Below are 16,079 nucleotides of genomic sequence, written 5' to 3'. Positions count from 1 at the left end.
CATTTTTATCATGGAGACACATAAGAAATGATCTGTGATAGCAATAAAAGCTGTGAAGAAGCCGGGCGGTGGTGGCGCAAGCCTTTAATCCCAGCACCCGGGAGGCAGAGCCAGGCGGATCTCTGTGAGTTCAAGGCCAGCCTAGGCTACCAAGTGAGTTCCAGGAAAAGGCGCAAAGCTACACAGAGAAACCTTGTCTCGAAAAACCAAAAAAAAAAGAAAAAAAAAGCTGTAAAGAAGATGAGCAGTGTACAGTCGGGCTGGGTGATGCTGACGTAACCATATTAAACCATGAGAAGTGGGCGGCCGAAGTTGGCAGAGAACTGTGGGCTGAGGAAGCCATTAGCCCCGGATTCCGGGCAAGAGTGAGGTGAGCGTGTTCTGAGCAATGGGAGGAAGAGCAATAGGAGAAAAGAAACCACACAAGATGGGAGCCATAGTCAGGGACCAAATCCTTAGAGATCTCTCAATGAAGAGAAGAGCATGAATTTGAAGTAAAGGTGATGGAAACTGCTAGGAGGTTTCATCGAAGGATGACTTTACTTAAAGCCTAAGGGGTGTGGAGACATGGCTAGGTTTTTTTGGTTAACAAGTGAAGGATATTTCTGTCTAAAAGGGAGGTGGGAGTTGGGTCAATGACTAGCTGAAGGTGGCCACAGAGAAGAAATGATTTTCTTTTCAGCCTTCACCAGGAAGTGAAGGTGTGAATAGTAAGAGAATGCCAAATCAAGTCTCACAAAGTTGTCTCAGCTTAAAAACCAACACAACTCTAGGTGGTCATTTCCACTTCCCCGAGGTTTTGGTACTCAAGTGACCGTGACAAGATTTTTTTTTTTCCCAATACTTCCCTCTGTTATGGGGGATTTATCAAGGCGGTGTCTTGGCAGCAACATGCCTCCAGGGCTGACCCCACCTGGTTTTGTGCTCTATTAGCATACACTAAGTGCACGAAAGAATGGGTTTCAGCGTGGTCTTCTCGTCCACGTCCACGCCATCTTCTCTACATTTCTCTCAGAGTCAATGAATGATACGCGGTGCTTCATTTCTAGTGTGCTCACCTCGTAGCCTTGACATGAGGTGAGAAACAGCTCGCCTTCCTTTTTACTCCACTCTACTCCTTCTCCATGCAGGGCTGGGGCCTTGTCTCTGGACTGTCGTAAGCACCCCCGACAAAACATTCAGACAGACCACGGACTCTGCATCATTCAGAGCAGAAAGCCAAGTCAGTTCTTCCAGGTTTAGCAGAAGAGCCAGGGACGTAGTTCAGGAAGGCTTGAAGCTGGTTCCCAAGGTTTGGAAGAGGGATTTGAACCCTTAAAGCCAGACTCTGGGTTCATGTCTATGAGCAGCCCAGACAAAGTGGCCAAATTGTTCAAAGATTTTTCTAAGCCTGGCTGGGGCTTCGTAGTCAGTAAAAATCTCCTCCTTTTCTCTCCCCTTTATGAGTTTTTGGTTTCCAGCCCAAAATACATCGAAGAGTTGTAGTTTGCTTTCCTGTAGCATAGTTTTTTTTTGTTGTTGTTTCTTTGTTTATCAGATAGAGTCTTGCTATGTATCCCTGGATAGTCTGGAACTTTCTATGTAGGCCAGGCTGGCTTTGAACTTGTGGCTGTCCTGCCTCTGTCTCCTGAATCTTGGGATTGCAGCTATACATTGTAATGCTTGACCACTTCCCCCAAACTCTTGAAAGGCCCCACATCAAAAGTCACAGAAGGATTATTTTATTTTAAAGGTCATTTTATTTTATTTTTTTTAACTAGAGGTGATGCATGAGTAACTAAGGATGTTCAGAATATGAAACAGCCGTTAGTATTGAAATAAATCACAAGGCCACACAAGCCAGGCCTAACAGTTCTGGGGAGGCCAAGGAGATGGTATTTACAGAAAGGAAAGTGAAAATCCAGTGTCTTGTCGTCACACAGAAGAGTTGACAGTTTTCAGGGTCCTGTGTTGTTCTGTCACTTGAAGTGGGATGTAGGGAGGTTCCTTTTGATTTTGTTACTACAAACAATGCCTCCAGATTCCTCTTAGGACACCAAGATGGTGGTTAATCCACCAGATGAGATAGCTTGGCTGGAGCGCCTTACCAGGCAGTATCGGGCCATGGAAACACTGAAGGGTTAAAAGAATTGATTTTAATTAAGCAGTCTGCCTTCAGCAGCTCTAAACAGCAGCCCTCCCACAGATTTTTGATGCTAAACTTAGCCCCTTCTAATACGCTGGCGTCTTCATTCTCTGCCTGAACTGATTAGCTAGCCCTTCAGTGGGAACCCCAGTGATGTGACAGCTGAGCTGTTAAGATGAGAGGCACAGAACAGCTTTCCTCCTTTAACCATGTGGTCCATGGACCAGCCTTGAAGACTTGCAGGTGGAATGATTCCTTCTGGACCATCAGTCTGCATCCGAGAGCTGGGCTGCAACCCCATGTGCCCGACCCCTACTCTCCCGCCTTGCCAGGGTTCCTGGAGAAAGACCTGGGGCATCACATTAGACCTGTGATTATCACATGCTCTGAGGCTACACACTCAAACCCAGTGGCATTCGCGGAGGACTGAGTCAGCGAGACCCTCCTTTTCCGGCTTTAAGCCCCTGTCTGTTGCTAGAATGTACTATTTTCATTGTGGTGTGAATGAGTACTCTATCCACATTGAGTGAATGAAGCATCTGGGTTGGGGAGATGGCTGACTCAGCAAAGGCACACACACACACACACACACACACACACACACACACACACACACGCACACACACACACACACACCCCGCAAAGCATGAGGGCCTCCATTTAATCCTCAGAACCCACATAAAAATAGAATTCTGAATGTGGTGGTGTGTGCTTATAATCTCAGGGGTCAGGAGGCAAAGGCTGAAGAGTTTCCAGGGATAGCTGACCAGCCAGCCACGCCTACTTGGTGAGCTCCCAGCCAATGAGAGCCCCTGTCTCAAGGAAGGTAGAGAAAGTTCCTCAGGGTTGTCCTGAGACCTCCATAAACACGTGCACTCTCACACACACAAGCACATACATGTAGACACATGAAAAAAAAAAAAAAAGCCGGGCGGTGGTGGCGCACGCCTTTAATCCCAGCACTCGGGAGGCAGAGCCAGGCGGATCTCTGTGAGTTCGAGGCCAGCCTGGGCTACCAAGTGAGTCCCAGGAAAGGCGAAAAGCTACACAGAGAAACCCTGTCTCGAAAAAACCAAAAAAAAAAAAAAAGAGTAGACGAAGCATTCTGTTAGATGACAGTAGTAATTTAGCTGTAATTGTTACCATTAAAGGGTTAATTTGTTCAATATTTTCAATTTTAGTATAATTTTTATCTGTTATGGAATTTCAATCTGTCTTTTATTACATTTTAAGGTGTGTGTGTGTGTGTGTGTGTGTGTGTGTGTGTGGTGTGGTGTGCCACTGTGTGTATGTGGGGGTCAGAGAAGAGCTTGCAGGATTCAGTTCTCTCCTTCACCATGTGGTTTCCCAGGATGGAACTCAGGGCTGGACAAGCAGCTTCATCTGCTGAAACCTCTCCCTGGCCCTTAGCTATTTTTTAATACACCGCAAGTCTTCCTATTTGAAGAAAGCTTGTATTCCATTTTCCTCCCTGGGTGCCGGTCTCACTCCCAACTGTACTTACAGTCCTTCAAAGGCTGAAGCCTTCTGGAAGAGCACACGTGGCATGTCATGTGACCCCCCCATACTGACAGCAGAGTGCAGGCAGCCCCCTAAAGCATCAGGAGCAGCCAGCACTCAGCCTGGCCTGACCCTTCCTTTGCTTCCGTGCATCTAAGTAAAAGGGGTCTGCTGTAGCAGGTCTTATCCTAGAATGATCTAGGCTGTCCATCAACTACAACCCTAAGCCACAGACACTTGATACATTATCTGAAACCCTGGGGACTCAATGTGTTTTGGAATTCAAGACCTAAATATTTTATATTCGTAAGAGCATATGGCGGGCACATGTGGCCTGTGTTATCTAACATGTCGGCAAGGTCTGGGGCATTGTTGCAAAATCAAATACATTAACATTTCTGCAACAAAAATGTATGAAATAGTCACACTAAGCAGGGCCAGTGAGAACCTCAGGGCAGGGCAGCCTTTGTCTCTAAAGGAAATGGATGCCATATTGCAGAAAAAAACTAGATTTTTTAAAAAAAGGAATTGCAGATCATGTGTTTTCATTGTGTTTGTTTATGTATGTTTTTTAAGTTTGGTCTGTCTCCAGTAGGCCCGCCACATCATTTAGTTAAGACGACGGAGGTGAGGCTTTTTGAGTTCATCTAGGTGAAAAGGAACAAGTCTTTTTTGCTGAAAGGGCGAAAAGACCGGAATGATGGGCAGGCTATCTTTTGAAGGCACAGGGAAAAGAAAATCGATGTTTATGCCTCTGGGTGTTGTAGTCAGTTGTTTATCAAGCAGGCTGAGCCGAGGAAAGCAGCTTCTACTCTTGAGCCTTTTAAACACTTCAAAGGAGGGAGGTCAAAAAGAACGGGCCTGGTTAGCCTAATTACATCTTCCAAGCTGGCCATGGGCACCTCCGAGGTTTTAGGGCAGGAAATCGGGCTGATGATCTGGGATGGTGGCACCAATTTATTTGCTGTCCTGATCTAAAAATATCCCCTCCAGTCCTGCCCTTCTATGATGTCATGGTGCGTTCTAATTAAGAATATCGGCAGAAAACCCTTTAATATTTTATAGGAGAAGTAGCCGCACACAGGGGTTGTCAGGAAACCAGTAATTATTCACTCTTTGAAGATATTCCTAGCTATAGCCAGGAGCAAGCTCAGGACAGGGAAACCTCTCTCTCTCCTGGGGTCTCCGGTTGGGCTGGAAGTTTGAGCTTGTTGGAGGAGAAGAGGGAGGGCAGGGAGAGTGGGATTGAAAAATGAAAAACTAACCTTTCTTCCTATGGGTCCTCAAGATAGACCTTGGCTTTTTTGAACTTTTGAATGCAAACATACCTGCATAACCCTCTCTGTCCCTCGTATGAACTAGATTGCTACTGATAAGAATGCAGTATGACCTGAAATAACTTGATGAGTAGGTCATTCCCTCATGGGGCAATTTGGTATGAACTACTTTTTTTTAAGTTTAAAAAAAGATTTATTTTTATTGTGTGTCTGAGTGCTTGTGTATTTGTATAGTATGTATGTGCATGGAGTGCCCAAGGAGACCAGAAGAGGGCATTGGATCCCTGGAACTGGAGTTACAGATGTTATGAGCCAACATGTGAGAGCTGGGAATCAAACCCTAACCCTCCAAGACCAACAGTCGCTTCTAGCCACTGAGCCATCTTACCAGCCCCCCATGAATTACTTCTTAAGAGGGTATTAATCAGTTAATTGTAGAGTTCAGTTTTGTTTAGCAGGCTTTCTTGACTCTATGAGCGTATGCCTGGTAGCCACTGTGTAGAAATTACAGGTAATCTAAGAGGTACCTACTATCTTTGCTTGCAATGCATGTTGGGAAATGGTAGAACACTTTGGGTTCCAGATCTAAGGGAAACCCATAAAACCACCTCTCATCAAACGAGAACTAGGTCCAGGACATAGACGATAATAAAGAAGTACTAATATACTACGTTAAAATTGCAAATCTTGCTAAGACCTGTAAAAGAAACAGAAGTATACTCTATTCAGTTAGCAGACCCAAACACACACCATGCTAAGGGTTAAGTTGAATTTCCCAAAATTTATATGTTGAATTCCCAGCCCCTAGGATCTCAAAGTGTGACTTAACTTGGAAACAGGGACTTTAAAGAGAAACACACATCAAATTAGGACAACATGTTGGGTCATAAGCCGGGTAGATGGTGTTGGTCTTGGAGAAGGGGGAGATTTGAATGGTTACATGTGAAGTGATGAGGAAAAGGCAGCCATGTCCAAGGTCAGGTGGTTTCAGAAGCAAACCATTATACTGATGCCTCAAGCTTAGATTCACAGTCTCTGGAATTCTGAGAATAGAGCTTTCTTTCTTTCTTTCTTTCTTTCTTTCTTTCTTTCTTTCTTTCTTTCTTTCTTTCTTTCTTTCTTTCTTTCTTTCTTTAATCCTCTCTGTCTGTAGCTCATTGCTACGGTAGCTTTATCAAGCTCATACACATGAACACTGTAAGATGCGTGAGGGATTTAAAATCAAGCTTATATCAAAACTGGCCTAAACTATAAATCTGGCTGCAGTCAGTAGGCATGCCTTTGTTATTTAAAACAAGGGGTTTTTCCCCCCTGATGTGATCAAATTTAGGATTTAGGATTATTTGTTTGCTTTGAGACAAGGTCTCACTATGTAGCTCTTGGAACTAACTCACTATGTAGACCAGACTGGCCTCAAACTCACAGAGACCAGCCTACGTCTGCCTCCCAAGTACTGGGATGAAAGGGGTGATATACCCAGCTGGATTTTTTTTTTTTTTAATCTTGAATGGGACAAACTTCTCTTTCCAAGACTTGTAAAAGTTTGTCTTCTCTCACTACATTTCCTTGTATGACCATGAATAAGCCTTTCCATTGTACTAAGAACAGCAGTAGCTGTTAGGTGTTTGTAGACTTCCTCAGGAACATGAGGGTCTGGATGGAATAGCTCCTCCTGTTCATCTCTCCTTGGGTTTTGTCTCATCTAGAACAATTCCAAGAGCTTCTAGAAGGAGAGAAGACACCACTGGAGGCAGAGGGGACATTGTGAGAAGAGGGTAGGGCAGACAGGGGACACCTGAGTGGGCCAGTAGACCTGGCTCTCCCTCATGCCATGGCCCATGAGGCAAGGAGATAACATTTCATCAGTTTGATGAGTACCTCTTGCCAAAAGGACCTGAGTGGCCAGGAGATGCATGTGGTATTTCATGGTAAAATAAATATAGGCAAGGAAGAAAAAAAAAAGTAAGAGAAAGGGACAATCAAATTTGTAAGATGTGTTAGCATTCCTTAGCAGTGACAAAATGCCTGGGTAAATCAATTGAAGAGGAAGAAAGGTTTTGTTTGTTTTTTTGGAGTCCATGGTTTCAGAGTTTTCAGTCCATGGTCTCTTAGTGCCGTTGCTTTGGGCCCATAGACAGAATAAGCCCATGGAGTTCCAATAGCCCCTTCTAGGGGGCTGTGACCCCGTGACCTAATTTTCTTCTGCCATTCCCCATCTGCCAAAGATTCCACTGTCTCCTAGTCATGCCCACTGTTAAATATAATAAGAGAGTGGTCGGCTCCAGAAAGAGATTGACACATAATCACCTGCCTTTCCCAACTGGCCACTCCATTTATTATTATATTTAACATTCGGTGCTGTGACTTGGAAAAAGAGGCTAACATTAATTCCCCTCCCCTACTATGATCTCCTCTTTCCTCCGGACTTTCTGGCTCATGGGGTAATTATGTGTCAGTTTCCTTTCTCAGGCCCGTCACTGACATACAATTATTATTATTATTATTATTATTATTATTATTATTATTATTATATTTAACACTCACAAGCTGATAAACAACAGTTCCAAACTCCAAACCATAACACAATGCAAGTTAGATCCAAGACTGAGGGTAGAAGCTAAAAAGCATGCCAAAATAGTCTCTATTTTGCTCATGGGAGGGGCGGGGCACAGATTTAGCTTTAGGGAGCTTCAGCCCCTGGCCTGTTGGACAAAAGAAAGAAAGGAAGAAAGAAAGAAAGAAAGAAAGAAAGAAAGAAAGAAAGAAAGAAAGAAAGAAAGGAAGAAAGAAAGAAAGAAATCCAGTTAGATACACTCCACACAGAGTCCATGAGGTCTACACTCACCAAGTGCCCAGGAAAACACAGACTCATTCAGGACACGAGACCGAGAGAAACCTTTGCCCTGGTCATGTCTTCAGATTAGACGGGTTTTTAGCATCCTTTCTAATTCAGCATGAACCGAGGGTATAATAATAAAATACATCACAGCAAAAGCAGTTCCATGGAGTTCTTGGAGGGAGGGGTGCTCATAAAAATCAACATTTGAGATAAAATCAAAGGGAGTTCATTCAGAAAGCAATGTAAGCTGTTGCATTTTTTTAAAGCTTAGTTTCCTCATAGTACTATAGACACGAAGACGTCTTAGGGAATAGACTTATTCTGTGTCTTATTGGGGATTAGCAAGAATAGGAGGGTTGGAACTGTAAGGGACTTGTGTGGGCATGCCCCAGTTCTACATGAAGGCCCCAGGGAAGGCAAGGGAGGCAATATCAGGGTCATGAAGAGCTGAGGCTACAATGAATATTTCTTGCAGCCCAGCCCAGTGCATTTTACATCAAAGGATGCTTGGAAAATCCAAGCTTGAACTCAAGCTTTCAGAGGTCATTAACATCATGCTGCTTGTAAAAATGCGTGCTTTTAGGCAGTCAGCTGTGTGCAGACATCTGAGTGCAGGGTGAAGCTGTTTTCCCTGGGAAGAGGTCATTGTTGCACCATTACGGTTTACCTGTTGATGTGCCAGAGATCAATTCCCCCCCAACAGCTCTATTGTTCTAGTACCAGCATCCCTTCAGGGTCTTATTGTTCACAAGCACGGTTCTTATTGTCAGTGCAGTCATGTGGACAGATGTAAGGACATTTGTTCTTCATGGGGTTTGGGGAAAGCTGGGAAGTACTCTTAAATGCTTTATGCCTTGATCAAAGAATGATTTCCATTCTTGTTTCCCTATTGGACAACTCGAATGATATGTCTGTTGCTAAACAACAACAACAAACAAACAAACAAATAAAAAACAGTGCAGAGCTGGGTGGTGGCGCACGCCTTTAGTCCCAGCACTCTGGAGGCAGAGATAGGCAGATCTCTGAGTTCGAGGCCAGCCTAGTCTACATACAGAGTGAGTTCCAGGATAGCCAGGGCTGCACAGAGAAACCCTGTTTCTTAAAAAAAAAAAAAACCAAAAAACCAAACCTGTGCAGAAAGAAGTCAAGCCATATTACTTTATCCTTTTCAGAAAAACAAAGTCATTTATTTTTGAGCTTAGAAACAAAGCCAGACAAAGAGTAGGGAATACCAAATTATCTCAGACAGAGTACTTTTGTTTTAGAATGTTTATTTTCCGGGTGTACATTTGGAAAAAGAATTAGGTAATGTGCTTTTGCATGATCCAAATGGCAGTCTAGAGCTTGTGAAATGGCGTTAGGGTGTAGGGTGATCTTCATTCCCTGCCAATTGCTGCTTGCTCTGAGTTTGTTTCTCTGCCAGTGGCTTTGATCTCCAAAGCTGCAGATTAAGACAGGGGTAGAGTTCTTGCTTCTTTTTGCCTCTGTCTTTTCAGTTTTAAAATCTGTGCCTTGTGTATCCCCAAGGATGTGAAAGCCATTTCCCAGCCAACAGATGACACTTCCTCTGTCCACAGTGACAATCCAGGGCATGATGAGAGACCGTGCGGGGTTTGGACATTCTGACACTTGACTGAAATGCCAGTTTCTGTTTTCATTTGTTTATTTTATTTCATGAACTCTGCAAGCACCCCATTCTCATCCTATATCCACCCCTGTAAAACCTTCCTGAAGGTCCATTAGGGAGCAGGAAGCATCTATATCCTTGGGCACTAAGAAACATGTTTATAAGTGGTGTGTGTGTGTGTGTGTGTGTGTGTGTGTGTGTGTGTGTGTGTGTGTGTATGTGTTGCTGGCCCAATGAGTTAGGCTGGCTGGCTAGCAAGCCCTAAAAATTTATCTGCCTGTCTCTTCCTTCTTAATACTGTGATTATAAATATGTGCCACTATGATTGGCTTTTTATGTGGCTATCAAATCAAGACCTTCATGCTTGCAAGGCAAGAACTTTACCAAATGAGCCTGTTTTGTCTGCCCAGCCCTGATTTTAGTGTTCTTGAAGGACAACTATATATACACATATTGATATGATAAGGTAAAATATTGTTTTATATATATAATATACCATATATATCATATGCACATATATACATATATATGGCACATATATATATCACCCAAATTAATTACAAATTGCACGATTAAAATACACAATACCTTTACTAAGATTTTTACATCAATTCCAAATTCCTAGACACAATTTATATTATTTGGAAGTATTCGTTATTTTTTTTTTAAATTGATGAAGGTATAGTGTGTGTTAGATTCTGTATCACCAAAAAAAAAATAGCAAAAAAAAAAAATAGCTACTTCTAATAATTCATTTACTCTTACAGGCAACATGATGACTATAATAATCAAGAGATGCTCATTTTAAATGTTGAAGTGTCCAAGTTGCTTTGCTATAATAAAACCAATGTGTACAGAAAAGAAAAAGAAAGAAAAGAAAGATGATTTTGTACAATGACGGCAGCTCTATGAAAATGTAGATCTGGCAGAGCAAAGGAAATTACAGCTGTTTAGTGTTAGATCTGAGAGACTGTTAGAGTTTTTTTTTTTCCTAAAAACAATTTTTAAGGGCTGGGAGTGTCACTCGGTTGGTAGAGTGCGTGCCTTGTATACAGGACTCATTCTCCAGCATTACCTAAAAACCAGGTGTGGTGACACATGCTGGTGATCCCAGCGCTCCAGAGGTGGCCACGGGAGGCTCCAACGTACAAGGGTCGTCCTCAGTGACTTCCGGGAAGAACCTTGGCTAAATGAAACCCCGTCTCAGAAAAACAAACAACAACAGCACCAAAAAACATGGCCTGGGAGATGATAGTTCTGTTGGTAAAGTGCCGGCTTTCATGAGAACTGGGGTTTGATCTCCAGGACTAGGGAGACAGAGAGAGATGATGTCTGAGGCTCACAGCCCAACCAACCTGGTCTGCTTTGTTGGGCTCCAGGCTTGGGAGAGACCAGAGATTCTGTTTTAAAAAAAAAATTAGTGGAGAGCACCTCAAGAATGACATCTGAGATTATCCTGTGGCCTCCATGCATACCTGCACATGGACATGCCCCAGCACATAGGCACTCAAGCATGTACACACACACACACACACACACACACACACACACAACTGCATACACAAAAAAACAAAGACCAGTTTTTGTTTGGTTGGTTGGTTTTGGGGTTTTTTGAGACAGAATTTCTCTGTGTAACAGTCCTGGCTATCCTGGAACTTGGTAGACCAAGCTGGCCTGGAACTCACAAAGATCCACCTGCCTCTGCCTCCTGAGTGCTGGGATTAGAGGCGTGCGCCGCCGCCGCCGCCGCCGCCGCAGCCACCACCACCCGGGGGGGAAAGACCAGATTTTTTTAATTAATTGTGAAAGACATAAGAACACAACTGAACTGAAACATGCAACATTATTTACACCAGGCAGAACAAATCTAGGTGACTCAAATGATCCGAATTGTCCCTGCAATTTGTCAACGCTTTACAGAATGAATCCGTTCAAGTAACGGAATTCCAGGTGTTCCCGCATTTGGAGCGGTCTGATTTTCACGGAGGCTTGTCTGGCGTTTTTGCCTGGACACAAGCAAATGCACCACTGATTGTTCTGTTCTCTGTGTATCACTTACAGGGATATTTTGCACCATCTCGCTCTGCACGTACGCCGCCAGCGTCTCCTATGACTTGAACCGGGTCCCGAAGCTCCTTTACAGCCTGCCTCACGATGTGGAACACGGCTACAGCTGGTCCATCTTTTGTGCCTGGTGCAGTCTGGGTTTTATCGTGGCCGCTGGAGGGCTCTGCATCGCCTACCCGTTTATTAGCCGGACCAAGATTGCACATCTCAAGTCTGGCAGGGACTCCACGGTATGACTGTCCGCACGGTCCCAGCTACAGAGTGGGGTCCCTCCAAAATGGGAGCGGAACTGAGTTCACCCCAGGGTTCCAAGCACAAAGAGGTCTTTTACATTCCAACCTGTTGCCTGCAGCCCTTTCCCGATGACTGATGGGAAAATCACACAGAACCTCCCAACCTTTCTAAGGACGAGACTACTGTGGGTTCAAGTGCTTTAATGACTTTATGCTTTGGCTGTGCGAAATGAGGAACAGTGTGCCACGGAACATTTACAGGCATCAGAAAAGAGGAACATCGATGGGAAAAAATTTGTACGATCTCCATTTCTTTCAGAAAGTTTGTATATAACGATCGCTGGAGAGTTGTTTCTATCTGCGAAAGGATTCATAACAAAACAAGTATAATTTTCTTGTCACTGTATCAGGCTTGTTCGATTTTTTAACGCAGCATCTTCAGAACTGGTCCTTAACGGTGTCTTGTGTCAGGACCTGCTACTCGTGCATTATTGGTGGCTGTTCCTTGTCACCAGAGGATTATTCTTCTGTTGCCTTACTGTTACTTTTCATGAATTGAAGTCAACTCTCTGTCTTTGTACTGGGTTCAAACGCATAAGAACAACAGACCAACTGTATAAGAGCCGATCCGAGTAACACTATGCAGTATCGTCTGAAGTCTGACCTATTGTTTGGCTTTGTGTCTCTTTATGTTAACTGGGTTTCTGCATTAAACGACTGCCCCCTTGTTAATTTAGATGTGCTTTTGTTTTCTGGCTTTTAGCTGGGTCAACAAGTCTTCCCTAGACATAGACAGCCGGGGAACTCTGTTTTGTTTTCAATTACTTTTTTGTTTATTTGATTTGGGTTTTTTTTTTTTCTGTTTTTTGTTTTTTTGGAGGCCAAGTCTTACTATGTAGTCTGGCCTCTGGTGGCTCACTGTGTATCCCAGGCTGGCCTTTAACTTGCAGTGACCCTTCTGCCTGGGCCTTCTGAGTGCTGAGCCCAAATTATACTAAGCCTAATTGCTTTACTTCGATTAAGCTGGTCATTGTTATTTATCTTTTCGTAGCAATTATATATTTGCTAATAACATAGGATGGCATTTTCAAAACTTTCAAACTTCAAGTTCGAAATTTCGCTATGATATTGAAGTCCCCATCGCTTTACCACCTGTCCGGCTTTCATTCAGTGACAGGCATGGTCCTTGACCTTATGGGTTTTTCAGCTTCACCTAGCTGCATCAGAAACACCTGGAAGGTTCTTCAGCAGGATAGTAACTCACGGTCCACAGATGAGCATAAGCTTGGATTTTAAGAAAAGTTGAATAAAAGAGAAAAAAAAAGAGGAAGGAAGAAAGAAAAAACACTCAGCAAATTCTGATGGGCATCCAGGACTGACCCCGTGAGTCAGAATGTGACTGATCTCCTAAGCTACCAACTAAGCTGGCTAACTTCCTTAGCACTGGCCCTGAGGACCCTAGTTGGGCTGTGCATTTTTCCAGATGTTACTTTATCCAGTCTTCTCAAAAGCTCCACGAGGCAGGGACTATTCTAGGGACACTGAGGACCAGAATGGGAACATTTACTTCATTTTTTTTTTTCACTTAAAAATCTTTCCACTGTGTTTTCTCCTCTTCCAGTGGAGGGATGGGCACGAACGCCTAAGCTTCTCCCTTTAGCTCAGTGCCAGCCCCTTTGTCACGTGACGGGTATCATACGGTTCTAGAAATAGGGGGAAATGCCACACCCTCAAGAAGACATTATTTCGGGTTTTAATTTCACTGAAACAACTTCATTCATTAAGACCCCCGATTTAGTGGCTGAAGATGTACCTCATTTGGTAGAGTGCTTACTTAGCATGTCAAGACTCCATCACTTTATAAACTGGGCCTGCTGGCACATGCCTGTAATCCCAGAACTTTTGGAGAAGCCAGAGGATCAGAAGTTCAAGGTTGTATTTGACTACTACAAAGTGAGTTTGAGGCCAGCCTGGGCTACATTGAGACCCTGCCTCAAACAACAATACCCAATGGATTCAGTATTTATAAAAGAAAAATAATAATTATCCCAAGAGAGAATAGAGTTTATTTCCAAATGCCAGTGCCCACACACCATCCTGGAGGCTGTTGGGAGGAGGCAGTGATACCAGAGGCCCCTCAAATGCTCCCTTGAGGGTCCAGGCACCACTGAGGCCCCAGGCACATTCTCAGGCTCTCCAGTCTATTTAACAACCCGGTCTCTCTCGACGAAATCAGATACATCTAGAAAGGGGCAATTATTTTCATTTATTACTTATGTGGGAAATTCTCAAAGCAGGAGAGCACTTTCTTTGAAGTCTTTTTTGAAAGATCCCCCGTAGAAGATGTCAGGACTCTCGAACATTTATATTCTACCCACTGCAGCAGTGTCTGAGCGAGTTACTTTTGAAGTTTCAGGGGCTCTTCCTAGCGGTTTGAGGAGAGAGTGGAAGAAAGCTTCTCCGTGGCAGAAGGTGAAAAGGATCACGTACCAGAAAGGTTCCTGGGAAGCTGGGGGAGTTGACAGAATTTAGAGAGGAGCTGGCAAGAGCTGGGAACACGGGGAATGAGCCTGGCCAAGAGTCCTCCATTTCTCTTTACTGTCCAGGGAGTGAGAGAATGTTGTCAATACTGGGCATCTGACCCCCATCCTGGGGTCCTCCTAAGGGTGTCTCTTTAACTGGTACCTGAACAAGACCAGTTGAAATGGTCAAGCGGGACTGTGTGTGGGATGGAAATGTCTTGATATTCTCTGCTTGTTCTCTGTACTGCTTTTCATAGCACAGGGATGGCGAGACTGTTTCTTTGCCTCAGGGGATTTTGACGGGCCCTGAGTAGAGGTAGCTGTGTTCATTGAAGTGAGGAGACAGGCGCTCTCGGAGTGGGGGAGTCACAGGAGGAACTTCACAGGCTGGAAAGGGCCCAAGGGCAGCTCTGAGACAGCAAAAGGAAGAGGAGGGTGGCCCCGTGGTTAGCTGTACCCACCCTGCGGTAACGGGGTGTCCAGGGATACTGGAGCTCTAGGTATAAAAGCTCCCCTATCCCAAGAGCAGATTCAAAGGCTGGGAAGAACCAAGCCATGGTCAGGTACCTCTCAGGAGTGGCTGGTCTTAGCCTCAGAAAGTCTAGGGACATTGGTCCATCGGTGCTTATGTCTCTTCAGTAGTGACCCAGAAAGGTCTCCCCACCCCCAACCCCCCCAACCCCGCCCCCAGGCTCTGAATGATGAGTGGATTTACAGAGCATCTGAGAGTGCAGGCTAAAAAAAAAAAATTAAAAAAAAAAACATCATATCTAGCTGCCACAAAGAGATAACATTTAGCAAAGCAGGCTTTAGCTGAAGCCCCGAGGAGAGAGCCCCAGGGTTCATATTGCCCTCTTTTGAACAGCCTTGTCTGTGGTTTACTGCATTGTTAGAACCTCGACCACCCACTCTGAGGAAACACTGCCTGTTTCTTTGGACCCCCAGGAGCTCTTGGGAGTCAAGATTGTCAGAGCGTCCTATCCCCCATAAAACGAATAAAAATATTTCAACAAATATTTCTGGAATGCCTAACATGAGCCAAAAGCTCCGCTGGACACTTGGGAAACAATACAGCCGGACAAAGGCTCTTGCTGGTGAGAAGCTTTTGCGGCAGGAAAATGAAGTAAGGGATAGACAGACAGGCAAATGTAGCCTTTCTGACCCCAAATTGCATAAATATGGAATTAAAGTCATTCGGACAGTTGTTGCCACAAGGTGCTTTTGAGTGACAACCACAGCGTGGGGCCGTGTGCATTTCCCTTCACCTTGTTCTAACAAGAAACTCACAAGAAATTTTAGGAGGCGGGAAGGCGCCTTTCGAGGATTTCCCAGTTGAAACTGGAATAAGAGAGTGATAACAGGGTATGAAACAGGTGAACTAAACCAGGGGGCTGGAGGGGCACCTGAGGTCCTGAGGACAGGTAAGGGAAGGCCCCTGTGCTCCAGGGGACAGTGTGTCTGACGAGGGCTGACTGTCAGAGGTGCTCAGTGCCTAGATGATGCCTCTAGGTCCACTCGAGCTGGTTCCCCTGCTGGGGACACCCACATCTCTGCTTGATTTATTTGAATTTTACACCCACCAAATCACAGCCCTCCTAGACCCCATCCCTGAACAGGCTACGGCTGCCGTAACCCCTTTCCTTACCGGTTCTTCTTCACATGCTGTTTCCATGCTAACCGGCATTAACCAGACTTAAGGCTCTTCTTCTTGCAAGGCACAAACTGCCTTGTTCCTGCTCTGTCCCCAGTGCCCAGAGGCTGGTGCACAGTAGGTGCTCTTAAATCTCTGTAGAATTAATGAATGAATTCAGAGTCTCAGACATAAACTGTCCTCTCCCAGACACCACTGACTCCCTTGACACCCATTTTAGGGAGGCTGTTAAAAATAG

General features: G+C 44.5%; 1 protein-coding gene across 1 annotated transcript in view; it reads left to right on the top strand.

Moving 5' to 3' along the window:
- Tmem178a (transmembrane protein 178A) overlaps nucleotides 1-12,382 on the top strand; it is a 58,986-nt gene extending 46,604 nt beyond the window's left edge. The window contains exon 4 of the mRNA XM_059248402.1: nucleotides 11,430-12,382. Within this exon, the coding sequence (XP_059104385.1) occupies nucleotides 11,430-11,671 (242 nt within the window). The 3' untranslated portion in view covers nucleotides 11,672-12,382. The remainder of the gene's footprint in view (nucleotides 1-11,429) is intronic.
- The last annotated feature ends 3,697 nt before the right edge of the window (nucleotides 12,383-16,079 follow it).

Source organism: Peromyscus eremicus, chromosome 22 (genome assembly GCF_949786415.1).
Source record: "Peromyscus eremicus chromosome 22, PerEre_H2_v1, whole genome shotgun sequence".
Lineage (NCBI taxonomy): Eukaryota > Metazoa > Chordata > Mammalia > Rodentia > Cricetidae > Peromyscus > Peromyscus eremicus.
The sequence above is the reverse complement of the archived record's forward strand: the minus strand, read 5'-3'. Positions and strand labels throughout refer to the sequence as shown.